Below are 27,981 nucleotides of genomic sequence, written 5' to 3' on the forward strand. Positions count from 1 at the left end.
AACTATGCATTCGAAGCTTTTCATCATTTTGGACGATGTTTCTTTTCAAAAATTAGATGCAAATATTTATTACGCTGTACAAAACATGTATATTTCACCTACATATATACATATTTAAACATATGCTATATTTCTTATAAAATAATATATTTAAACACGTGCTACATGTTTTATACAATGACATATATTTATTTCTCTTAAATTATATAACACACGTGGCATTTGATATTGTATAAGACTCAGAATTCAGAATAAAATTTAGTGTAAATATGTCACAGAGATAAATGCGTGCGTAAAATAAACTAAGAAATTGCCGTCGTACATTTTACAGATATTTTATATGGGTTCGTTCTACTTTCCGAGCAGTTGCGATTTTTTACGTCGCTACGATAAATATTCACTCGCAAAAAAATGAAAATTATCGGCGCAAAGGTTCGCAGCATGTGTATTTACATACGATCTCGCGTGTGTCAGAAATTTCGTTTCCATCGAAATCTCATTTTATGGTCTGACAACAACGTCACAAAAAATTCATTCGTGCGATATTGTCGCGAAAACGCCTGGAAAAGGTGATTGGCAGCATAGTAAAAGGATGGTTTTTAATGGGCTGAATGTTACGGAGTTCTCGTCAACGGAAAAGAAAATTGCTGTGTACGTTCGATATTACGCTTAAAATTTAAAAATATTCTGTCTAAGAGTAATGAGACACTTGTAATTATAATTTTAAGCAGTGAGAAGTATAAAAATTATGTTTTAATTACGAGCACGTGTACTTCAACAGAATTTCAATGTAAGCCTTGCAAGGGGAAACTCGCCATTCCGGTAATTCTGATTTTAACGAAACTATGTAAATTAATTTAAAAATTTTGTTGATACCAGAAGCAGTTTTAAGGGGTGAAATAATTCCTCATACCGTGCAAACTGTCGCAATACTCGTTATACTTAGATCATTGGTATAATCCACGCGATCGTGTTGTCGCGAATGCAACTTTGCTTAACATACGTAGCTTACATAACTTGGGAAAGGAAGGAGGAGGCCAATAAATACTCCGCTGTTATACATCGGTTCGTGAGTTACAAAATAACTTTTATTTTATCTTGAGGTAACATAATGTATAAAAATGTACAAAACTATTAGATATGTGCATAAAAGTATGAATATTTTTATAATTAAAGAAATTAGCATTGCACGAGAGTCGTGACGAACAATAGTAATATGATTTCTCATGCAAAATTACAACGAAAATAGAATTTTCTGTTTGGCGAAGCTGCTTATTAAGCAGCAAAGATATACAGCAGTAAAGATCGGTAAGCTTGGGTAAATAATAATAATCTTTCTTGATGTTTTTGGTAAAGAGTTGACTTTAAATAAATCATTTACACTGACTAGAAGCTATAGTATCCGAGACACCTTATACGTTGGCTTTCTTCTTTATTGCCCTCCGCGTAAATAATAATAAAGAAGCGATGCGCCACTTTACCGTTTCTTGAGAGGTGCCCTGCATCGTAGGGAGAGACTCGCCTAAGTCGACGACCTTTATCGAGGACATTTACGTTTTTTAACCACATCGTCGTCGATGATTCAGCTCGTGCGGAAGCACGTGCTCAGCGGTAATTAATCGATAATTAATAGATGAGGGCTCATTTGCTCTTACACACTCGCCGCCCCGTTTAGGTCCTGGTCGTGGCAGACGAGACGACGGCCCTTTAATTAGCAGGTGACTTCATCGAGAGGATATTTTTATGTCCGCAAATCAATTTATCCCCGTACGAAGGTATATCGGTAACTGTGCCACGCTATAAATCGCGTCGCTTTGCTTCTTCTGGCTATCTTATCTTCTTCTTGAGAGATTTAGTAGAGCGCTTTGACTCAATTTTTTATTTCGCTTCCCATTCAATGCTCGGATTTATGTCTAGTGTATTTCCGGTGTAACATAATAAATTGTAGGTGACGCAAGCAGCTCGAATGGGAAATTCTTTTCAAGAAGCAAATTTCTATCGTTCGTAGTTAGTTGGTTCAGATTACATATTTTTTTAAATATAATTTTTAATACTTTGTTTATTCAAAAAAAGTTTGACTAATTGTAAGCCTTTCGTTATCTAGCGCAGTGGCCGATAGAAGATCTGTCTAGTACAAAATTTGTAGAGCTTCTCCCGCTCGCGAACGATCGTAATTTACGTGTGATCCATAATTCAAGAATTATTCACTTCCCGATAAACTCCAGCTCGCTGATAGGAGTTTCAGGAGTAAATCCGGAGCTTTATTCCTGAAATCGCTTTGTTCTCAACGTGCGTTCGAAAGCGTCGCGGATACGATGACGACGGTCGAGCTGATAATGTGAATTAATTGATACACCGCGACCCGTGGGTCGCCTGGTGTGAGAGCTGCTTTTAACGGACGAGTTAATTGCTTCATTAAGAGAAGCTTGGTCTCTCTCGCTCTCTTTCACCCCTCTCGTTCTCTCTGTCGCGCGCGCGCGCGCACCGCAATTCCGGGGTGCAACAGTTTCCTTTTTCCAGTGTCCATTTCCGTCGTTCATCCGATCAAACGCAATGACGGGCGGATGAAACGGCTAATTCTCAATCATCGATGTATCATGTTTCGCAATATATGCTCGCGGCTCGCATTTCCGATATCGTCTCTAGAGATCGTCACGTTACTATTTGAATCACGTAACACATGATCCGTCCGGTCACTGCGACTTGACTCTGATAAAAATTTTTCATACAAGCTATTAAGTTATTTACATGTTTATCCGTAGTCTGCGACAGTTGCAGTATGAATATATCCAGAATTATATACGTAAAATTATTATGTATATTACGTATGTGATAATAATTTCGCTCTGTAAATTTGCAGAGTAACTTTTTATCATTTATACACACATACTGATTAGTGTTACGGAAATGGTTAATCGTCACGTTTAAAACAATTCAATGATAAACTAGCTTTCGTAATTTATAAATGTTCATCATTAGATGTTCAGTTTTACAACTACCAGAGTTGTGTATTTGATAGAACGGGTTCAATATATCGCGTGCACTACAATAAACTATCGAAAGAAATTCATTTCCTATTGGAGAATGATTTCCGTCGTTGTAAATGCGAGTCGGTTCGCGGATTGCATGCAAAAGGATCGGCGAGCATTACCATCTATCTCGGATGAGCTTACATTAAAAAGTTTTCCAAAGCACGGGTTATCATAACGGGAACATAAATTCGTGCATCGCATAGGGAAACTTTGTTTCTCTCGCGTACACACACAAATATATATAGGCGTTGTTTACGAGTTGCGAAATAAAGGCCGTATTTAATTCGGAGTTGTTGCAATTTTTGTTTTACGCAAGAGCCGTGGGTTTTAAAATACACCTGCGATTCCGTTGTGAAATTCAATGAACGTGGATTGATTTCAAAGCTAACGATTACAAGAGAACGGTTAAACTCTTTAATAAGAAACCTATATTCCGACTTGGATAAAGTTCACAATGTAATTAAACTTTTCATACTTGCTTCAGCGGTGTAAGAGCGAAAAGTGCTTAGCTGGAGACTAAATTAAATCAAGATCTTAAATAATGGACAGTCTTTGTACGATTATGAAGAGTTTGACATAATTCGCGGACATTGTCCCGCTAGTTTGTATAGCGCAATCAATTCTTGGATCGCAAGGGGAGACGGCGCGGCGTGATAAAAGCCGTTCGTTAAAAGCGTGCGAGAACACAATTGAGCTTTCGAGAATAATTGATTTCAAAATAAGCCGCGACCGTTCTTCGATCGTGTATCGACAGCGTCCATTTTTCTTTCTCTTTTTCCCGCCTTCTTTACGACAGCGTCCGAGTTACGCGTGTGACACGCTTTATTGATTTTGTTATCCGCTAATGCGGCAGAATCGTGGGTGTTCTTTCTTTTTTTTCCGCAAAGTGTACGTGTCACGTGTTCTCTCCGCGCGCGTTTCATTATCCCCGCGGAATATTCATGTTTTCCGCGCTCTCGTTTATTCCCTCCCTTTATTTATCCCAGTCAGTGATTTTTTTTTGTTTGCGAACATCCGCAAATACACTCGCTGCGGAGAATTATTCTTTTGATTCGATATTCCCATTTTTACGCCCTTCGCATTTTTTTCCCCCGGATCGATTATCGACATTTTAACGACGTTAACGACTTTTAGAATTTTAACAATTATTCATCTGGAATTTATCTAGATCGACGGTTACACGCAGTTTTTCAATTATTCATTGAAGTTAAAGTATTTTGCAGATACACGAAAACGTCACTCTCAGTGTTGTTTTGCGAAAAATTCTTTGTCTATACAAAAACCTTTTTACCGAACTTTTTCTATTTAATACTTTTTAATGGCCGAAGGATTTTATATAGAAAAATCTTGGTTCTCCGCAGCGGGATTAACGAATTTCGCGTTACGAACGGAATGTCTTCCAAGGGTACGTTCCCGGGGAAAAGGGAGAGGCAATCGCCCCTTTGTACAATAGAAAAAGTTCTTAAGAACTAATACGGCGCGTTTTCTTTGTCAATTTCTGAAAAAGCCTTACCGTAGTTTCCAGTTTTTCCTTTTTGATCGCAAGTTTTTCGGGTGTAACGAGTTCGTTCGTAGGTGTAGGGGCAAAATTGGAAACCGGGTTGGTAATGAAGCGTGTCGGGGGGCGACGCCGCTCTCTCGTCCGTGAGTGTTTTTCCGACGTTTCTTACCACGCGTGTACACTCGCCCCTCTGCGAGTAACTACCGTCAAGTAAATTCCCGCTTCCCGGCGGTATAATGAATCACGACGTGGACCCGCGTAATCCCCGAGATCGGAAAATTATTTACGACCGCGCGAACGAACTTAATAACCGGTGACGTCGACATCGATGTAGAAAAATCGTCAGTCTCCGGGATCTCATTAATCTTTTGCTGCCGTTTTATATTCGCCCGGCAATTTTTATTTGCGCATAAATCACGGTTACACGTCGGACTGTGCGCCTTCTCCTCCACCCTGATTTTATCGAAAAGCCAACGGTACGTCGTTGTCCTCGAATTCTGTACCGGCGTAGCTGAATTTTGCGAATTAAAGCCTCGCGTCAACGCTGGGATATTGGAGCGGAAGGTCTTTCCAAGAATGAAAAAGTTCTTCAGCACCCTCGAATACATTTACCTTTTCTCCTTCGTTAAATAAAATGGGCAAAATTTATTCCCTTTCTTGCGTAGAAAGACTAACGATACGTTTTTTTATCAAGCATGTTGTTGCCAGCCAGGGAATTTTGTACGAGTTTTCCGCAAAAGGTAAAACGTAATGTGGAAGATTAGATTTTCGGTTGCTTTCATTTAGAGGAGTTGTTACGCGAAGGTCCGTCGGGCCAATTTATATTCTTGAAACTCTTCTTATTACCCGGCGTCCTTTAGCCCAAGCAAAACCGTTAATTCTTATTAAACACACACGTACGCACAGACATTGTCGAGGTTCGTGCAGCAGAGGAAAAACTAATTTGTTTTAGGCAAATACTGAGAGCGCTGTAATACGGTAATTTGCGAGCCCCTGAGGACGAGCGAAGAATTTCTCGATGAAAAGAAGCAACACGTAGTGAAAAACAATGAATGTTGAATAGCACAATTAACCATTCGCCAGAGCTATTAAACGCTCATTAAACGATGCAAGCAACGCTGCAAGCATTTTATAATAAACGAGAGTTTTACGCCATCATATTAACTTCTATTGAATGATTAATAACGTAAAAACTTATGCAGTTAGGTTGTATGTTAGATATGAATTAAGTAATTTTTACAGTTTCCATTTTTTGAAGAAGAGGGAAGTCGCGAAATTGTCCTTTAAATTGCACATTGTCCGTTTATCGATACAAATTGTGTTTCGTCCGTTGCGCAAAATCCTCTTCAAGGCCATCGAGAAAACACGATACTGATGTGAAGGAAAACAATCGGTCGCTTTTCGTACGTGAAATACGTGTATCGAAGCATTTTGCGTGAGGGAGGAAGAAAAGTGAAGAGAAAAAGGAGGGTAAAACGACATTTTACGGTTTTTGTTACGTGACAAAGGAGAAATCCCCCTGTTTTTGCGCACTCCACGTTCCCGTATATTCTCCTAATGGCCCTCAGATACACGTGTATAGTAGATGAGAGCTTGTTTTGGTAGCTAGATTCTCTATCATCGTAACTCGAAGGCTCTCGTATTTCTATCGATCGATGCAACTTGAGCCGAGAAAGTGACACATGGTTCTATAAATACTCACATGTGCACAAAATAAAATAAGACGAAAAGTTAGAAATACATTTTTATGCGTTATGTCCGGAATAAAAAATTGATTTGGTAAATCGATTAAAAATACCTTTTCTCTCCTTCTTAGGTAATAAAATATAAAGAGAACTCTATGTTTGTTACGTACATAATAACCTTTTGTGCGTAAGATTTTTTATCCTCGGACTTTTATATTTTCTATTGCCCCTCTTGCAAGCTCGATCATGGAAATCGCGAGCCAAAAGTTTCGAAGTGTCAATTAAAAGTTGGAAATTGAGAGTTGAGAGTTTGTATCTTTTAGAATCTAAAATTATTTTATTTCAATGTACAGTTATTTAAAAACCATAGTTATTTATTTAAATTGCATAATTGCCGCGGTGCTTCTGTCCCCCGCAAGACGCAAGGAAATCTTTTGCAGAATTTTCAGCGTAGCTTCCGACAATCGTTGTCATTTTATGGAAACACAATATGCTCTTTTCCCGTGAAATAATCCAGCTGTTAAAACACCGTGGCTAAAACTCGAGCTTTCCTATCCGCCGAAAAATATCGCGCGCCCGATTCACGTAAGCACGACGCTCAGTTCGCAAGGCGGCTTACATTTCCGATATTAACTTCGCTATAATCCTCGTCGGAAGAGACACGGCTTAAATCGATCCCGGATATATGTATCTGTCTGCGCCCCGTAGAGATTGAGATCGCCGCGCGATGAAAAGTCCTCGCGCGTAAAGGACACTTTTCCCTTTATCCGTATTTCATCTGCGAATACGCGAAATTGAAGATCCAGAGAGATAGTAATTTATTTTCTTACGCAGCCGTGAGATCGGTTGAAAGCCCTACCGACGTTTTCTTTCAGCGACTACGATCGAGAAAAGATGAAATTCGGGCCACGAACATTTTTCAAATCCAAATCCTGAACCCTCCCTCTCGGCCCTTGTGTCAATTCTTTGTCCTTTTATAATCTTCACGCTGTGTCATGTTGTTTTTTTATATTACACCGGAGCAATACATTACGCGTAATCATCCTTACTTTTACATTTTAGGGCAGGATGTTCCTTTCCCTTGATAAGTCAGTTTATAGTTAAATTATTTTTTCAATTAATAATTAATACATTATAATTTTTTTTATAATCCATTCTTACTAAATTGGTAGATATTATTTCAGTGCATTCTCCTTCACTCTCGCTCTCAAAATTAGATGTTTAACTTCTCTTTCTTTAACTTTTTGTTTATTCTTTGACCTTCTCCGAGTATATTCTTTTCACAAACTGTCAAAATTCACACGCGAGGTGAAGCATGACATGAATCTAGAAGAGAAGTGAAGCACACCGCGCTTCGCGAAAACCGGCCGGCATCGCGAAAAAATGGCCTCAACTGTTCGATATTAACGACACTCACGCCGGTAACATTTTATTTTATAAAAGGATGTTTTTTATTCTATTTTTCTTGTGTCTTATGTTACTTAAATAAAAATGAACGAGTAACGCATTCTATGAAAAGTAAGAAAATATTTAATTATCTTATATCATTTACTTGAATTAGTAGTTATTATTTAATTGATGAGAGTACAATCATCTTTTACACATGTTCGCAAAAATTGCTGGAAATATAATTTTGCAACGTTTTGCATGAGTGAGAAATGCCAAGCTATACTGCACTTGTGTCCAATTTCAAACGGCGGAATTAGAGGATTTGGAAACGGGCGGTAATATCGTTTTACCCGTTTTTAATAAATGGCCAACTCGTATAGCGAAATAAAAACTTTGCCAATTACGGTTGCGACGAAACAGCAAAACGGTACTCGCGGGAATGCGTCTGTTAAAATCTCACAGTAATTTCATATATATTAGATAAAACGATCGCCATTTCTCGGATTTATACGAAACGTTTGACCAACTCGACGCGAATTTTTTCTAAATAAAAGCGTCGGAGCATGACTTTTACCTTACAAGTGACCAATGATGAAATGCTCCTCACAAATTACTTATCAGTAATATAAATGAATAAAAAGAAGTCTACAACAAATAATTGTTTTAAATAATTAAATTGACACAATTTTATTAATTTTAACAATAAGATTAATTTTCGTACAATTTTAATCTGAAGCTCAATTACAAATAACAAAATTCTATTTACGAGAATAGAATAATAAGCACGTGGTAAAAACAATAAAATATAGCGATGCAATAAAATGTGTGACACGAATGTATCGCGTTTAGTTGGAATCCATAGGCAATTCTCCAAAGTTACCTCGAAAAGGAATCGATTTTGACGATGAGATCAAATCTCTCCAACATCCTACGTGGCTCTTAGACACGAGGATAATCCAGAGCTTACTCACGTACTGAAAGGCGACCAAGTCGAGCTTCCGCGCGTCTTTCGACCGCCTTTTTACCGTCGCGTGTGTGATGTAGTTTTAAATAATTCAGGATTTTCCAAAGAATCTCTCGTCCACTTTTCGACATTTTTTTTAATTCCATCCGAAATACTTTGTTCGATTGGGGATTTCAATAGACAGTCAGTCTATCTCGATTTTAACGGATACACGAACTCGTCGAAAGCGACGGTGATTTGCACGAAAAGAGAAAAGAGTGATTTCGGCAGAAAAGATAAAAATAGAAAGCTGATCGTAGAATTGCAAAATAGGGGAAAAAAGAAAATGACATTGCTATTTTATAACATTTTAAAAAGTTGAACGTGTATGTTTCAAAATCTGTATCTGGGATTTAATTCTCAGGCTCGCATCGATTGTCGACACCTTTGCTAAAATATTTTCTCCATTAATTTACTTACCCAGTACATAACATAATGCCTTAAACTGCAAAGACATTTGTGTATAATAATTAGCTGTTGTGATTGATTGAAAAAAATGTGACGAAGAACTGAAAAGAGGGTACAAATTCTTCTACCATCGTTATTTCCTCTCTGTTTACACATGCATAATTTTTCGTTAACTTGGACCTCCTTCAGCGGAGCATAATTTTTTCTGAAAACCGTGTAATAGAGTAAAATTACAAGGAAAAATTTTGCCCGAGGTAACATTTTCGCTCGAAAGGTTTTCTACAAATATTTTTTCAAATTTTTTATTTTTGACACAAAACGGATTTTTTTCCAAAACATTACTATACCATATGCACCCGCGAGAAAGTTTTTTTGTGAGAAAGTGATATTTTGCAATGTGTGTTCCATGCTACGAACATGGTACAACTCCATGCTCGAGTTACACCGCTGTTGCTGCAGTCGTGTCTCTGATTTAACCCGATACCGCTGCTCTGAAATTTAAGTCTGTTTTCATCGTTAACCTCATTAACACAATCTAGGAGCCAACGTTGGCTACCGTTGCCGACATCCGCAGTAAAACAGTATTTTTATCCGCGTGACAGCGCGAGTCAGCGAGGCCAGGTATTATCGGTCCGACTAAAAATAAGTTTCTTCACTTCGCGTTGGCGGCGACTACGACTACTGGAATCGCGCGCGCGCGCGCGCTGGTCGACATTTCGAAAATTATTTCCTGCGACATTTCCGACAATCTCACAGCTGCAACCACATGGAGCGAGGTCTAGCTCGTCGATGTTTCACGTCGGCAACAATAACGTAATTCTCGGTGCGACGAATGTTGTTTCATTATACTCGAGAATTTATTATACTTGTGCGCGGCCGCATTGTTGCAAGAACGATTCATCGTGCCGCGACTTGGTGATATTATTGAGTCAAATTAAATTGCGGCAACAATAACTGCGGTTGCACGCGTACCGAAATGCGTGTCGAAACTACCGCCGGAATTGTATCCATTGCGAAATAATCCTCGAGGGCTGGCGCGCGGGTTTATTGAATTCTGAAGCGAAAATTCGGTCGAATAAGAATGTTGCCCGACAACTCGGAGAAATAGCTTGAAACTTTACATCGCGGTGAGCTTCGTGTGTGCCGCGAATTCGCGTTATAACGAAATTCCCGAAGAGAGTTCTCGTATATCGAGACCCGAGAAAGCGAAGACAAACTGCGTTATATTACCTCGCCGCGGTATTTCGCCGGAAGTACTAATTTTATAATTCGATTTCGCTCGCAGTTCGATCGCGCGCATACGTAGAGAGATTTAAATTTTATATCCCGTGTAGAGAAAATATTCGCTGAATGTCGGAAGCGGAACCCTCGGCTAGCAACGATGACGAACGAAAAAGTTGCGGAAAAATTACATACGCTTTCATGTAAAATGGTTTCTCTAAAGTTGCCAGATCGCGTCCTGTCCCTGCTTTAATGAAAGTTCACGTTACATTTTACGATTGTATGCGTTACAAATGATACGCGAGTTGAGTCGCCATTCTAAATGTTATTCGCCGGTCCGACTGGATAAGATGAAAATGGAACGACGAAGGGTTTAATGGTGCGCAAGAATCGCAGATGGATATCGTTTGAAGATATATGTCCATGTAAAATCTGTCCTCTGACGTAAACCGTTGGTTCGCCCGATGCAATTTCGCTTTGCAGACCGGCCCTTTGTATCCCGGCGCGAGCTGCGAATTCCAGAAAGGCATCCGCGCGCACCCTCCAATTTATTTCCGCTTCCGTTTCGATGCACGAGCACGTATTCCTCCGTGTGCGATCGTTGCAACCGTACGTCGACGAGAGAAGTATCGTATGCAACGTGGTATCGTTTACTACGAGAAAGTCCGCAACGACTTCTCTTTTAGCGTCACGTTGCGCGTTGCAGCAAATCGTTCACGTAGTTGATTTGTCAAAGGCGAACGCTGACTACATGCACGTGTATACCGAAAGTCTCCTCGAGCAGGTTTGTGTGTCAGTTCATTTCAATTATAAGAGAAATGGGAATGTTACAATAATCTGTCGCGTGATAATCTAAACCGTTTAAGTTCTGGAATACATATCTGAAATAGGAAAATTATTACAAATTTTCAGTTTACGTAGGAAAATTGCCACAGGCTCAAGGTACGAAAAATTTATCGAGAAGAATGTGTTAAAATTGCATATCTGGTATGATTGAAGTTCCACACTTCTTATTCCATCTCATTTTTCACCTCGAAACGGTAAATTCTATTTCCAGATATTCTATCCCATGCTATAATTATTTCGATTCCTGAAATAGGTCCACGCTCTGACCCGAATTATTGTGGGATAACAATTGTAATTATCAGGCGTTTAAATTGGCTGCAATAACATGTTAGCTATTATTCCGTATTACAACAACGCTAAACTGATTACACGATATCGATGGGAAGTTTATTCTGAACCGAATTTCCTTGTGTGTTTGTGTGTGCATGTGTGTGTGTGTATAGCTGTTGCGGCAAATTATTTTGGCCGCGAAGGTACAACGAGGGAATTAAGGGCTTTCATACATCATTACTACACAATAATATTAATGCCACGCTATTTACCCGACGGCCTGTTCTATAAATTAGCGAATCAACGGCGTTTGTTAAAGTCGGCGTTGATCGATTATTTCGCGATATTGCACAGCGGTATATATTGGCCAGCATTGTGGGATTTTCAACGTGAATAATTCGCCGGCTATATATCCGTAGTCGCGAGCCGTCCGTTTAGGCTACCGTCCCGAATTACTCATACTCGCCGTTCATCATGGAACAAATTGACGGTGACGTTTATCCGCGCCCAGAAAATACGCGATTCCGTTCCCGCACGTACGAAATTCATGGCCCACTGTAACCCATAAATCGAATGCGAAGGAGCGAATATCTATCTTACGCCGCTCGGGATACATACAGATTTATTTTCTTTGTATCTTTCTTACTCATTAAGAATAATATATTTTTTCACTTATTAAGAAAATAATTTTAATTTAAATTTAATTTATTGCTGCACAATAGGTGAGGCACCAACAGAAAGTTGTTGTTGCAAAGCCTACCTGTTAGAATTAGGTGTAAAATAAGGATTGCAGCAAATCAAAAATGCTACGCATAACGCATGAAAGTAACGCAAAGGAAAGAGAAAAAACGGACGTAACATAACAGTATTGCTCGAAAGAGAGCGCGGCCGATGCGATGTAAGTAGATGCCGAGGGACGAAAAGAGAGAGGAGCATAATTCGATGGAGGATGGCAATTTTTCGTAAAATGATAATCCAGTGTTAATTTCGCTTTTACTCGAGCGTTGCATTAATCGCGAACAACCTGCGGATTTTCTTTCTAAATTAAAAGTTATGACTCCAGTAAAGTTCTGAGTTATTACGAGCCGTTGAAGGTCTCCGTTTGCGTCACACGGGGAAAGTTGACTTTTACCCCGGAGATAATAGATTTTTACGGACGTCGAATACAGTGTTGACCGTTTGATTTTCAGGATTCGGAGCTCTGCATTTCGCTCGGTCTAAGTCTGCAGTATCTCCGGGTGTCGGTGGTCTGCTGGCTGGCGGCGATGTGCCACCACCTGTACGCTACCGTGGCGTCGCTGCCGCGTCGCGACGACCCGCCGACGTACATAAAGTACAGCCTGTTCGCCTGGGGCGCGCCGTTGATCAGCCTCGCACTGGCGACTTTCCTGCAGAATCGTGAAAGTCGCGACTTCTGGGATGTCGTTGATCTCACTCCCTTCAATTGCTGGTAAGAGTCTAGTAATCATCGATAAGATATTAATCGAGAATGCTATTTTATCAAATCTTATTTTGTAGTGTAGTTGCAAATTAAGTGCGGTATAAAAATAAAGGAAAGTATTGCATAATAACAAGAACCTGATGTTCGATATTATAATATAATCGAATAATCAATTATTCTTTGAGTTCTTATAAGGAAATAAGTTTATTTATGACATCGGGATGTTTTTAACGTTAGATATATTGAAGTTTTTTTGCATCGGTCTCTGTTTTAATTAAATTATTAGCTTAAACGTCTTCATTACTCCGTTTTCATTTTTATACATCTCCTATTTTCGTCCGTATTTATCTGCTGGCCTGAAACTTCTTTTCGACATGGCTCATTTGCCATGTTTCCATTTTCACGAGAGAGAATGTCCTGAATCCTTTATATCATTTTTACGCTTTATTGCCTTGCTCGCATTTTACACACATGCTTGGATTTCTGCCGATCTTCAAACGTTTATTTTCATATTTCTATTAAAAAATCACAAATTCTATTTAACAACGGGACAAATAATATATTATTCTATTACTCTCCTTGAAAAAAAAATACAATTTGTGCACATAAAAATAAACCGAAAATGTAACTGTAAAGTAAATAAAAATGTTATAGTTTTAGATGCTATCAAAACAACCGGTGTTATTTTAATATTTTTTTTATTATTCAGTGTACAGAGCTATAATTTAACTTAATATTATTTTAACCGTCATAACTCTCGCGTGTTTAACTTGGCCGAAATTGAAGAAAAAAAAAGAAAACGTTTAGTTAAAAGTAACGCTTTGTATTTATCTACTCGGTTCGCCGAGTGATTTGTCAGTGTGTACCGTCTGTTCCTCGGTCAAGAGAAAATCGTTTTCCCCGTCGGGTAGAACTTACCGCACCGCGAAAATTACCAGGCATTTGCATCTCTCTTCGTGAGAGATGTGAGTTAATGCAGCGCTCTGTTTCTAATATACGCATTCCGTCGCGTTCCGCCGCGACCCACTTTATTCGCCGGGGGTTGCCGGCGTGGGGTAGGTAGGTGGAGGCGACACGGCAGCGCGCGCGCGATAACGATGATGGGGGTACGGTTTTCCCAAGCCGCAAAGAATCCTCCGCCGCAAGAGCGACGGAGTTCTTTTTCCACGCTCGAACTCGTCGAGATATTGGACGGGGGATGAGCGGAAATGTCGCGGTTCGTCGGAAACGTCCTCCGGAGGAATGCCGCGTGTATACAGGGCGCACAGATCATTTATTTATTTCCAGATTCTTCCGCCCACCGTCTTCCGCCTCTCCCTTTCTTTCCTCGGTCTCTCTTCCAGCTGCCTCTGTCCCACGGCGAAATCCCGTCGAACGGCCAATTTTCGTTAAATCAGATTCGCCGACGACGACGGCGAACCGGAATACCGTACCAGAACGAGATCCTTGCTATTTTTCAAAGCAAAGCATTCGATAAGAGCATGTATACCGTGTATCGTTGAGCGTAGATATGCAATATTTTTCTTCGCACTTCCTCACGGCAAAATAATAAATTCCAAGCTACTTGTTGTTTGTTCCGCTAGTAAACATAATATTAATTATACCAAACTTTTGACGGAACGCATTTTTGGTTGTAAATTGTTTTTCAACTCGGCGCATTCGTATTACGTTCAACTTTATTTATTTTTAGACGGTCCAAGGCTTCACATATCTAGAGACAGATTTTTATTTATAAATTTTAAAACTCTGAAAATAGAGAAATTTTTCCTTGCTTGCTTTCAGAAAGCAATCATGCGTGAGAGTATTCCTTCATTTTGAATATTAAACATTTCAAAGAAGAAAGAGGAGACTAAAATATTAAAATTCTTAATAATTATTTAAAGTGCTTTTAATATAATAACATGCATCGCATATTTCTATTATATTGTGCAAGCCTGAATTGTCATGAAAGTAATTTTCTTGCGCAAAAATTCGTTCGCGCGGGTGCGTTCAACTTTCAAGGTTCGTTCGCGTATTTTTCCTCTTTTCTTCGTCATAATTCAAGATTGTTGACGTAGGTATTAAGGATCTAATCTGGCTTTTAATCTCTCGGCGATTTCCAGAGGAAGGCGAAGCTAGCGTAATTGTAACGAAATCAATGGGTAGCACTCGCAGTAGTTTCAATTCAATGTAACAATTCTATTGTTATAGGTATTTCAAAAAAGATAAAAGTCGAATTGAAATTTTGCGAGGTAGAAAGTATCGGTATTTCAATGTAGTTTCGTGTCATAAAGGTTTGAATTAAAAATGGTTAGAATGGCCTGAATTTTGAACTTTAAAGTTATTCGCATTCTGTACGTTTCTTTTTTATCATAATTGTGCGCATTGTTATACACGAGTGATTGCGTTGATTTTATTTTGCATTTAAATTTTGCGCTCTCTGCGAGGATTTCAATTCGTAAGTTCTCGAGGGACGAGGCAGTTTCGTTCGTCGCACTCTCCCCTCGTCCGCTTGTGAATATCCGAGATGCAATCGAGGAAAATAAACGGCGGGAAATATTTCTTTCGATGCGACATGTATAAAAATCGAACTGTCGACACGCGCAAAGTAGGCGAGTGCCGAAAATGGGTATTCGATATCGCCGGAGCGCTTCCCCGATAAAATCGCGCGTTTCGTAGACACTCGCTCTTTGACCCAATCTGTTCTCGCCGAAGGAAACGACGGGATTTTGCGTATTCTCCCCGCGCACTCCCCGCGTACGATTTACTGGCGAGACTTAATAAACGGGGGCCAATAAATATTTCCGTCATCTCTCCTCACGTTTCTCTCGTTTCATAAGAATTGCAACGCCAAATTGAACTTTTATGCGACGGATATTTTTAACTACTCTGCACTTTCCAGCCATTTTATTCGGTGTACATGTTTTGCGCGTTACACTCATTATAGAATATATAATAAAATTAATTCAATTAATACGAAGAGGTTTATACAAATTGGCTTCGTATTAGATACCTTTTAATTTATTTGCGGATATTTAATTTTTTATTTTTCTCAATTTTAGGTTTCTAGGAGCCACGGCGACAGTTTACGCGTATGGTTTACCGATCGTTCTGCTACTATTAATTTCCGGTTACTACCTCGTCAAGGCTGCAATCGTGTCAAGGTATGGATATCTTTTTATTGCGGTCGCGCGTCAAGATATAGACACCCTCTCATTACAATCTAATGTCACGTTCTAATATTAATCTAATACCCGAATAGAACTCTTTTCAAAAAATATTATTTACGTAACGCGCATAATATAATGGCTTTCTCAAACTAGAGATCACGACTCCCAGAGGGATCGCGGTAGCACACAGAAAGGAAAATTTCTTATACAAGTTTTTCTTTAACTGAGCGAAATAGCCCCGTTCTACCCTATTGGATTTATTACAGGGTGGTCGCAAAGTATTAACTTTTCTGTTTCTTACATTTTAGGGGGTGGAAAAATTTGAGAAATGCTGATATAATGTATATAATATAATCCCAAAACTGACGTTATTATTAATTGGCTTCAATTGTGCTTCTTTTCACGTAAAACTCGCGGATTCTGTACAGTTTGTTACCCTTGAGGTGACTCGTACATTTTTATCCTCGTTATTATTTTTACTCTTTTACATCTTGGGGAGTCATGGGGTTGAAAAGTTGGAGAAACGCTGATAGAATGTATATCATATAATCGGAAAATTGACGTTATCATTAACTATGGGCACCGACTGTGTTTCTTTACACGTAAACCTCGCGGATTGCGTACAGTTTATTACCCTTAAGGTGACTCGTACATTTTCATCCTCGTAATTTCAAACTTTGCTTTCCCGAACTATCGCCGTCCGCAAAAGTTTCGCGTGTTCACCTTTCTCGGTCACGGATTACGTCACACGTCGCGTAAGTTTGCGCTCGTACACACGCAGGTACACGTGCAGCATGCAGCTCGAGATAAAGCAACGCGAGAAGATGAAGAGGAGGCGGGCGTTGCAGCTGATGCTATTCCTGAAGGTCAGTCTGATCGTCGGTCTGGTTGCCGGTTGCGGGGTGGCGTCCAGGGTCTGGAAAATTCCCTTCCTATGGGCGGTCTTCTGTACGGGCCATTCCCTGCAGGTATGTGGAGCAAAGATACGCGGGCCGTGCAAAAAGCACACACGGGCCATTTCGCGTCGGGTACATAGGCGTACGCGGTGTACGCGGCGCAAAAAGGGTCTCGGAGGCGGAAGATTCACCGAGGTGCCATTTTTTCTCCCAGTTCTCCTTTCCTAACGATGTACCTTACGACCGCGATATTTCCGTCGCAATTTCGATGGATTATAGCAGTATACTGCGAGTATATACGAGCGCGCGTTAGAGGCTGACGTTGAAAGACGAGAAATCATTAACTTGCCGGGAGTGACATCGTATTTCGTCGCGCCTGATTTCTTGAAGCGCGTCGCGCGAACAAATTTCTGTACCGAATATTACATATTTTTGAATCCTTTAAGTAATTTCATGGGTCATTTTCGAAATGGTTGTTCCGGCCATTATGGTGGACTGTTATTCGGGCCATTATTCAGAGCCATTATGCGCGCGCGGACCATCACGTGGACCATTATTCGAACCATTATTGAAACCGCACTCCGTTCCCGTCGTTCGATCACAATTTATCTTGAGCTAAATTTGAAATATTTAATTTGATTTCTTGCAAATGCAAATATACCAATTATCGTGCGGTTCGGTATTCGCTGACGACGGCGCCGATATTACGCCGAGTTTATTTCCAACATTGAGAGATCTCGGTCGAGTCCTCGACGACGCCCGGCACTGTGCCGCGCATAAAGAGGCGAAAGGGCAAACGCAGGAACGCGCGGAATCTCTTTCCCTCGCCCTTTTCCGGCAAGTTCCTCGAGGGACTTTCCGTCCCTGACGCGTTCGATCTTGCGTCAAGCGTAAACGGCTTTTCCCTCTCTGCACATATATAGCGCGCCACCATATTTCTTCCTGCGAGCCGAGTTTGCCGAGTCGAGTGTTCTTCAACAGCGGGAGCTTTTCGCGATCAACGAATCTCGAAAGCGGTAGACGTACCGATCTCTCTTCTCACTTTACCCGGTCCGCATCGAATTGCACGCTCTCATCCTGTCGTGTTCGCCGTTCCGTCCGTTCCTTCCTTGGTTTCTACCTTTCATCGCATCGAGAATTTCGGACAGTTGCGATTTTTCTAAGCGCAAACCTCTCGAGTTTTCCCTTTTAAAAATCCAACTACCGTTAGCACTCATTCGATTTATATTTTTAATATTGTACACGGTTTTCTTTCGCTCTTGGCCTCCCGTTTCTCGTCTCTCCTTCTTTTCAGTGGCACTCGGGGATTCAAGATATTCCTCATTTCTCAAAGCATACATTTCAGTATTATATAATAACATATAATACAGATAACTTAAATTGTATTTGAACGTCGTGCCTCTTTGCTGCGTAATTCGATAATACAGTTTCCTCCAGCTTGTTGCAACATTACACATGACAATGCTACTACATAGTCGAAATAAAATTAATTGCGCCAAGAATTGATAATGGCCCTGCAATATGGAGGGAAAAAAGTAGATAAATGAATAGATGGGTTTCTGTGAAAAATGTTAGAAGCTAAGGGGGGCTAAATTGTTCATCCTGTTTCTGCGCCTGTTAATGAATCTACTTAAAAGTAGTAAAGAGGGCGGGAGAAGTCAAAGTCTTATATTATTTATTCAGGGAAAAGCTATATCTGGCGATCCTAATATTAAAGGTGCAAAAAATTTTCTACAGGGATCGGCAGTGGCACTTTCCGTCGCGTGTAACTGCAGGGTCCTGAAAGTCTATGCCAGGAAGTCACACAAGCAACCGGAACATCAGGTACGAGCTCTCGCTGAAAGAAAGTTTTCTTTGTTCCAGCTAGTCCTACGTTTAAATCCTTTCCTTAATGGTCCGATTGCCTGCTGCTTTTTTCGTTTCTATACTTACGGTACAGATGTTTCGTACTTTGCGAAAAATTGATTCTGACGATTGATTGATTAATCTTTATCAGTTTTGATTGTCGCTGTTTTTTTTTCGTTCGCAATTTCTCTTGGATAATACGACTGTGAAACTTTTGATTCTTTGTTCGATATCTCGAATATTTCTTGAACATTTCTTCTCGAGTAACATGTTGATTTAGAATAGTCTACGAGTCTGAACTAAGGACAGTCTTCTACGAGATACGTGATTTTCTACGAGAAGCTCGAAGGCATTAAGCTTTAATGGGCGGTTACAAATTTCTCGAGTCGAAAATACGTGTGTCTGACCTTCCAGCTTGTCTCTTTTCACCGAGAGAGATCCTCTAGCGCAAATTATTTAATTCGGTTGATTGCGATGCATTCTCGTTTTCCAGGTCAGACTGAATTAAACTGTCGCGCTTTTTCTACTCCTTATTTCAGTTACCCAAACCTATGGCTCGGTTCATCGAGGTGTACGGATTTATTTATCCCATCAATGTCTAATACCCAAGAGACCTACAGCTTGGCTACTTTGATTCTAGGCAAAATATCCCGACCTTGAGTTTCCCCTTTTCTTACGGCCCGTTCTCCTATTTTCTCGAAAAAGAGAGTTATTTTAATAATGAAAAATTTTTATTTAAGAATAGATTTATTGTCGGTAACAGAAATTCTTTCGTCTTCGCCACTATTTATGCGGCTTAGACAAGCGCTTTGCTTGCTTAGACATTGAATAAGTCTTCGATACAGTGTGCGACCTGACGTTGACGTTGCAGATCGCAAAATCGAGCAGTAGCATGCAGCTGCTCGCACCTGCACCGGACCCGGTTTAGACGATCCCGAGGCGATCCTCGGAACGGAACGGACAGGAACGAAGAGGAAAACCAACGAGTGGCGACGGCTGGTGTCTCTTTCTCTGCGAGCCATAACTATTTTTACATCGAAAATGTGCTGACATTTCCCTCTTAACTTTGCCGTTTCTCTCTGTGACCGGGATCTTCATCCGTGACGTGCGATTTCAGTTTCAGCCTCAATAGCTTCAACCATTTCTTTCAGCTCGATATCTTTTCGTTGTTTGAGATAGGTAGAAAACTTTCAGAAAACTTGTAATTCGTAGAAACTGGGAGGAATACGAAAGGAGGAAAAACTTTGCAAAACTATACTTTTGCTCGATGAATCCTTTATTGATTTGTTATAATTATAATTATAACTCTGAGTTGTTATCTTTGATGATTCATGGCAGTCATTGTGGAGAGAGATATACGCCGCATTACAGTTGAATATAATAATCGTGGATCATTAAACATTACTTGGGTCGCTATTGTCCTCAGAGGGGTCGCTATTGTCGGAAGGGCTGGAAACTCGAGTCCTTTTGCACGCACAAGCTAATCCATTTATCGGCTATAATTAATAATCGTGTTCTATGCGAGGCTTGCGCAAACGAGCCTAATTTTGACGACTCATTATACGATCCATTGTTTATTACACTCTACAAATCTCTATGAACTCTCGAACAATGAATTATAACTATTATACTTAGCGCAAGTTTTAAAGAAGTAAATTAAAAAGAAGAGTCAAACTTCTCGCGCGAGTAAGAGGGGCAAATTATAAACTTCGACTTTTCAAAGTTTTCAAAATAATGTTAAGAACTCGGAGAATTAACTATAGTTCACCAAAGCGGATTGCTCCACGGACGCAAAGTTATTAATTATTTCCGCGTATGTTTAATTATTATATTAACCGGTAAGGAATCACGAGTTGAAATGACTTCGAATGATTTAACAAACCGACTCTTGACAAGTTGAAACTCTCTCATGTGTCTAATTTAAGAGAGGTCGATTATAATTGATTTCTCATTTCGGTCTTACGCGCATTCGGCAAGTTGCAGTGATCTACGAGACTCGAATCGCACGTCGCTGTCCTAATCGCATTTTGCATGTCGATTACGTATGATGTTCCGTAATGTTATAATGCGAGAGACAACTTGATACGGTTTCGATATGACGAATGATTTCACGCTTCAGCGAGGAACGCAAGCACCGGGAAATACGTGACACACAGGCGGTGCGCTGCAACCATCCCTAATGTGATATGCATATCGTGTGTTAAATACACTATAACTGTATATATATAATTCCGTGCGTGACGAATAATCGCTAACCTTAATAATTTTCAGTGTATAGTGCCGCTTGGGAAACTGCGTGATTTGTGATCCAGAAACATAATTAATATGCAGTCATATAATTATTATCCTGCTATAACTTTTCTACGATTGGTAAACGTATCGTTGTTGAATTCAATCATTTGCCTTAATGCTATAATTCTTCACATTACTTTGAAATAAATGCGTATTATCTCGATCGTAAACAAATTCTCTCGTGTTAAGAACTAATATTGAAATAAATGTACATACAGAGAGTTGAAGAAGGAAATATTTTTCTCCAGAGAGAGAGAGAGGGGGGGTGGGGGGGGGGAGAAGAGGGAGAAAATTCCCAATTTTAACGGAAGCTGTTTGGGGGAATTTTTAATACTTGATATTAAATATTGCGAATTTTCGTAAACACGCACAGTACAAACGCGAGTATGAAATTATTTTTCTTTCCAAACGTGACCTAGATTTGCCGGATTGTCCCGTGAGGGATTAATCCAGTCTTCCGGCTCTCTACAATAGAATTTTAATGCGCAGGAAAAGTTATATGGTTTCATATCAATTCTCTGGATCTCGAAACTGGGGCGAGCGATATACATAGGATGGACCGTCATCGCGATCGCCGTGACTTTCTCGCGATGATGAATATACCATAGGCGCGAAGCGACGTCGTACACCGTAATTCAATTTGTAGAGGTCACTTAAGGGATGAAAATTCCGGAGGAAGTGAATAGGGAATCGTAGCAGAAAGGCACCGTCGGTCGTTTACGCGATTTACTCCGGGCTCTTGTGTCCTCGTGCGTTTTAGGAGACCCCCTTTAACAAGGGGGGTCCGATGATCGATCGATCGAAGGGCTGGCTTTCCTCCGCTTCACGTTGCTCCAACGAATGCGGCGGTGGACTGAAACCACCGTGCCATGGCGTAGCGTTGCTGATATATCGATACCTATTGCTCCCATTTCGCGAGCGAGGAAAGCATTCGAACGCCATCGTTTCTTCCCTCTGAATGGCATCTAATCAAGGACGAGAGCGGTGTATAAATTGGGCGCGCTACGAGCATCGACATTTGATCAAAGTGTGTGTATATATATACACACTCACATGTATACATATATATAAAAGATGCCATATATATATAAAAGAGGAGAGTTTATATATAAGGTTGAGCGAAAATACAGAAATACTTTAATTCTTGGTATGAGCAATGATTGAAAACGTTGTATTACGAGAGTAAATGAATGTTTTGGGGTATCTGTTGAAAATTAAAAAATTTTTTAATATATATTAGCTATCAACATCTCGTGATAAGTATATTTAGCGACAGCGACAATTAGTCTGGGTTTCAAAGCCGTCGAGCTAATCAAAATCTCGGACTGGATGGCAAACTCCTTTTCCGAGTCGCGAATAACGTAGCCGAAATGATGGCGTATGATTGCGTTTGTTTGACGACCGTGCATATCGGAACTCTGTGAAGACACGTGGGTGCGAGAAGAATCGAGGAATATGAAGTGCAGCTAGCTCGCTACCGTTTGATCCGCTGGTTCTGTTGGCAAACGAGAGACACGAACGAGCGAAACGCGATACCCAATGTAGGTCGACATATCAGTGTTGAATAACGCCCTTGAATTTTCTAAGCACGGAGCTGACCGAATGTCGGATCTGCGAGATTTTGTTTGCCCGAAATTTCGTCCCTGTGAGGTTTACTTGATCGATACACGTCCGCGAACCCACCGCTGTGTGCATAACATCGACGAGAGGAGGATGTTCGTCGAATCGGACTTGGAGAGTCACGCGATTAATCGCCGTCTATCTCGCGACGGGGAGGTTTCTGTCAGTAGATGAATAATTAGGAGCAATCGTGACGGTGATTGCGACAGTGAGATAATTATGGCCCTTTGCACGTATTCCGATAATTGAACGAATAAAGCGGATAATTATTGCACATTTGCTAAGGATGATAATTACACATTTATTGGCCCATGTAGCATACGCATATAATTTTATTCAGACTTTAATTAACTACTGTAAAGTTATGGTTTTCTACATTTTACGGGAAGAAGAGTATCTTACGGGATATATTGTTAAGCTGAAAACTGACACCACTCGATTTCTCACATATCCCTCTTATTTTATCGAGCTCCTTCGTCTTCTACGATTCAGCGATGCCATGAGCGGAAAGAAATTTACACGATATAAATAATATCTATAATCCGAAGACAGATTCGTGTCCCATAAAAGGAGAGATTTTTCTGTCGTGAGACATACGTGTCATGTGGACATATCGAGGCGATGTATCCTCCATCGTGCGGATGCCCCATCGATCGCTCAATCGTGGCGTTGTGCGCGTCCACGCAAACGGACCCAGTTCAGATTCCGCATACGCAAGCTTATCCTCGGTCAACGTCGCGGTAATAAGCGTATCGCTGCGAACGGTATCGACCAATTGACTAGCAGGATTCTACGCGTGTGAGTGCGTACAGCGAGACGTATGGATATCGACCTCCCTCATCCGAGAGAAATCCGTGTGCGTGCGTGGGTGCGTGCATGCGTGCTTGCGTGCGTGTATGTGTGTGTGTGTGTGTGTGTCTTGCGCATACACGGCTTGCGTATATCCGCGCGATCGCGTTCGCGGTGGTTTCGCGGCCGGCATTCCCCCGCGGAGCAATTAACACCTGGTAACGACCTGTGCAACTCTGCGTTAATGCTTGTGTAATCGCGGCACGCGTGCGTACGCGTAGACGCATGTAATCACGACGAAATAAATATTTTGAAACCTAAAGGAGAGGAGTCCGAGTCTGCGTCGGACTCGTCCCTGGTCGTCTTCGCCACCTCCGTACGATCCTCCCCTGATCTCCTTCACTCCTCCGCCGAACGACGAGTGACAGAATGCTCCGGGCGGATCTTTCGCGGCGCGCCGATTTGTTTCACAGCGCCGCGATAAGGGCGGAAGTACGGGTGTAAAGGAGAGGAGTCCGAGTCTGCGTCGGACTCGTCCCTGGTCTTTACCACTTCCGTAAGATCTCCCTCTGATCTCCTTCGCTCCTCCGTCGAACGACGAGTGACAAAATGCTCCGGGCGGGTCTTTCGCGGCGTGCCGATTTGTTTTACAGCGCCGCGATAAGGGTGGAAGTACGGAGTGTCTCTCGTTCGGCAATTATTTCTCCTTTATTACTCCACGAGATTTAGGGAAGGGGATTTTTATTACACCGGCGAGGATTTGTTCCTCTCGCGAGTCTAATATATCTGTCTGCTTCTCGGAGGGTGTCCCAGACGTTCTCGCTTCTCTTTGTACTTTTTCGCGGCGCACTGAATCTTCCGGCGACGAAAATACACGGAGACCGGAGGAGACAAAAGAAAAATACTGTGCGGTGTCCGGTACACGAGGTACGGGGGGGATTTAATGCCTATACACGCGGGTACTTGATCCGAGCTATCGATTTTCCGAAATACGGAATATGGTACGGATGACTCGTTTAGTGCCCTTCGAGCGAGCGGAAGAGCGGCTCGTCCGTGTCATTTCTCTCCCCGTTCTCTCCCCCAAACGGACCTGACATTTAATTATCGGGAATGATCGGCCGACGGTCCGCGACGCGACCAAGTGCATTCGTTTTCAACCCGCCCTTTGGCTGCGATGCACTCGCGCGATTTGACGACGCGCGACAAGCGCTTTTTCAAGCGCGTTTTATTCCGAAAAACATGTTTCATATGCAATACATTTCTTTTTTTCCCCCCCAACAAACAAACAAAATATTTATTTGCCGCGTTACCTTAGCTACGCTATGATATTGAATAAATTGTGGGGAGAAAAACTTGTGGAGCAAATCTGAAATAGATTTTGAACGCTCAAAGCTCAGGCGAACAAAGACATGCTCGTATCACCGTGAAATTGTGATGGAAGATGAAATAAACGGCGCGATAATGCCTTCCGTCGCAATATAGATGCGCCCTGTTCTCTCGATATTAATTTCCGCAAAAAAAGAGGGAAAAGGCTTGATATCGCGTTCACCTATTCTGCTCCCGCCATTACCCGCGCTAATTTCCCCTTAATTAACTCTGTATAATTACGCGCAGGCTGGACTTATCTCGTGAATTTGTAATTCCGCGCGGAGGCGTCCTCGAGCGGAGTTAATTAGAGAATTTCAAGCGCGTCCCTTCTTACCGGAGGCAGAGGAAAAGATGTTCAAGACGGTTGTTGTTACCCCGAGGATGCCCGGGCCGACGGTAGGATTCGTTAACGGACTCTCAAGACTTAATACAGGGTCATTAAAGAGAATGCGTCGCTCTAGTGCCGTTCTTTACGACGTCGTATATAAGTAACCGTGGACTTCCGTGGCACAATGGTCGACACTCCCGCGTCTTCCCCGTGCGCTATTCAAGCGAGAAAGACGCTATTGAAACGAATCCTGTACTCATAGCCGCTCACCAAGTTCCCTTCAACAGATGGGCAATGACGTAATTTTTTTACACTAGAACTGGAAAGCCCTTCACCGGTTTATCGTGAGTTATAAATGGCGTTCGAGGCACATTGGACACATTTTCAATCGCCGGATAAAGGAAGATAGATAGGGATTGTATTTCAATGAATTATTATTGGGTGACTAAAGTTGTAAAAAGTGTAAAATTAATGATTACGGAGAGTTACCCGGCATTGAAAATTAGAAGCTTTTCGCGAGTTACAGCAAACATTGAAACCGGAGACAAAACGTTGGAGAACTAGTTTTAATAGAATTTTTTTTACATTGTTTTTGAATTTTTAAATTCTGTTGGAAAATATTATTGTCGGGTAAACGGAAGTTATTTTTATAACTAAAATGAAATTTTATTATTTTATTTTTAAATTGCAAAAACAGTGTATTTTCTGTTCGAATAAACCGAGTTAGTAACCAACAGATTAATGGGTTTTTCTCTGCTACTGTGCTGTGGAAATTGGATTACCTCGGGAGCCAGTAGTCAAGGAGGAAAGCTTGGGAAATACTAGATTAAAGACAGGTCCATGTATGGGCAGTATGAACAGAATGAAATGAGTGCATCGTAATTTTTGCCCTTTTCTAAAAGACGGGAAGATTAAAGTAAAATTGTCTCGAATAGACGTAACTCAATTTAATTAATTTATATCACGTTAATATGGAATAAATATTATATCATAAATGTTGAAATGTTACATCAAGAAGCATAAGCAACGCAAATTTTATATTATGGAGTTTACGCGTGTAAAATATAAGCAAACTTCATGAGGTATGGAACAATTTTTTAACTCTAGAATATGAAGTCAGAAACATCTCTTCTCATACGTTAATAATAAAATATGCCAAGAATTTAGTCCAGAAATGCACACTGTGAATTTTACATTTTATGAAGAAAGATGTAGAAGATTAATTCTGGATATTTACTTTTATGCGAAAGTTTTCAGGAAGTGTTATAAATAATACGATATGACGATTATGTAGTTCTCGAATATCTTATAAAGTGTGCCATCAGATCTTTACTGATAGAATGATTCATGACTCGAGTATCATCTACATTCAGTGCCGAATGTATCCGGGTGGATGTTACTGTTGTGACATAGAGCATCGGTTGCCTTCTACATCCTGGAATATGTTCCGGAGCGAACAGGAGATTCCTTGTCGGTGCCGGGAAGTCTGGAGCCGTCCAGCATCGACCCGTTTTCTCTCCCTCCCTCCTCTCTCCCTTGCTCTCACGCTCTCTCGCTTTCTCATGACCAAGGTCAATCCGGATTAAACTGACCTATTATTTCGACCCGCGCATGATCATGTGCCCGTTATTATCATACAGTGTGTTTATTTCATTGTCGATATCCCGTTCGAAGCATTTGTTCTTCGGATATCCTCAGGTAGAATATCTCGATAGTTATTCTTTTGCAGGGCGATATAGGATCTCGACATTCTCTATTTGAAGTTGAGATATACGAAATGTTAAGAAATTCCATTCAGAAAACCGATGTAAAAATCTTTTTCTAATCTCACTTTATTCGAAATATATGCACCCACAGAACAAATTTCCGGTTCCAATGCACTTGAATGTATCATGAAATAGGATCGATATGGCGTCAATCATATTTATTACAGAGAAAGGAATATTTTAATCTTAAATGAAAGATTCTCAAATCTAGTACATACTCGATATAGTAAGTCAATCTTTTTCAATTCGATAGAGGAGAATAAGAATTATTGATTTTATTTTGATATTGTCTTATTTTTACACTAAATGAGGTTGTGAGAAATATAAGTGCGTCAAGTGCGTCAAGAATATTTTTTGTCTCGGTAACAGCTATCCTTTCTGAGGGCCTGTCCATAATAAATTCAATCTGGACAAGATTCCGTGGCAAGGTCCACGAAAGTTAATAAAAACGTTTTTGCCGTTGAACAATGATATATCTGTGGATGTGAAAAAAAAATTAAGTAGTCATGGCTTGTTTAAGCAGGCTCAAAATCACACTGGGCACGATAATACGTCGAAGAGACCGAACGATCTAGTAGTAGATGACTTTAAAGCTGAAAAAGAGGAGCAAATTAAGGAGGGAGATAAGGAATATAATGAGACGCTAAGTTTTTGGGCGAGAAAAATAACGGGCGAAGGCCGAGGACCAGGATTCTGTAAGATTCGCGATCAATTGCTGGAGTCTTACGGGACTTGAGCTCTAAGCCGCGTGGCATGGCTCGTGCTCCAAAACAGTTAAGACCGACACGAACGGCAGTCGTGCGGCTAGAACGCGCATGTTCAGAGTCACAATGAATGAATACATATTCATTACGTTATTATGTTCACATGGACATGACATGAGAACTGCATAAGTCAAACACTATGACGGGTCACGATTGACCTAAGCCAACTTTTGGTGTATAATAATGATGTACGACAGATGAGATGGCGCCTTTTAATCGTTCTTGTCAGTCAAAGATACGCGGTTTGTAATAGAAATATATTGAGTGAGTGCAGAGAACCCTTGCAGAAAATCCGGTGATTTTTCATCTCTCTTTCTCTCTCTCTCTCTCTCTGTGCTTCCACTTCTCTCCATTCCAATAATTAAACA

The 27,981-nt window shown here is 40.7% G+C and overlaps 1 protein-coding gene across 1 annotated transcript in view; it reads left to right on the plus strand.

The window, feature by feature from the left end:
* Window positions 1–21,232, plus strand: part of LOC105562664 (latrophilin-like protein LAT-2) — a 75,241-nt gene extending 54,009 nt beyond the window's left edge. Inside the window, exons 4-8 of the mRNA XM_012013674.1 lie at window positions 12,546–12,805; window positions 15,838–15,939; window positions 16,727–16,913; window positions 18,579–18,665; window positions 19,558–21,232. Of these exons, the coding sequence (XP_011869064.1) occupies window positions 12,546–12,805; window positions 15,838–15,939; window positions 16,727–16,913; window positions 18,579–18,665; window positions 19,558–19,614 (693 nt within the window). The 3' untranslated portion in view covers window positions 19,615–21,232. The remainder of the gene's footprint in view (window positions 1–12,545; window positions 12,806–15,837; window positions 15,940–16,726; window positions 16,914–18,578; window positions 18,666–19,557) is intronic.
* Window positions 21,233–27,981: the final 6,749 nt, after the last annotated feature.

The sequence above is a fragment of the Vollenhovia emeryi genome, unplaced genomic scaffold (assembly GCF_000949405.1).
Source record: "Vollenhovia emeryi isolate VEMERY1.0 unplaced genomic scaffold, V.emery_V1.0 DF939185.1, whole genome shotgun sequence".
NCBI classification, from domain to species: Eukaryota; Metazoa; Arthropoda; class Insecta; order Hymenoptera; family Formicidae; genus Vollenhovia; species Vollenhovia emeryi.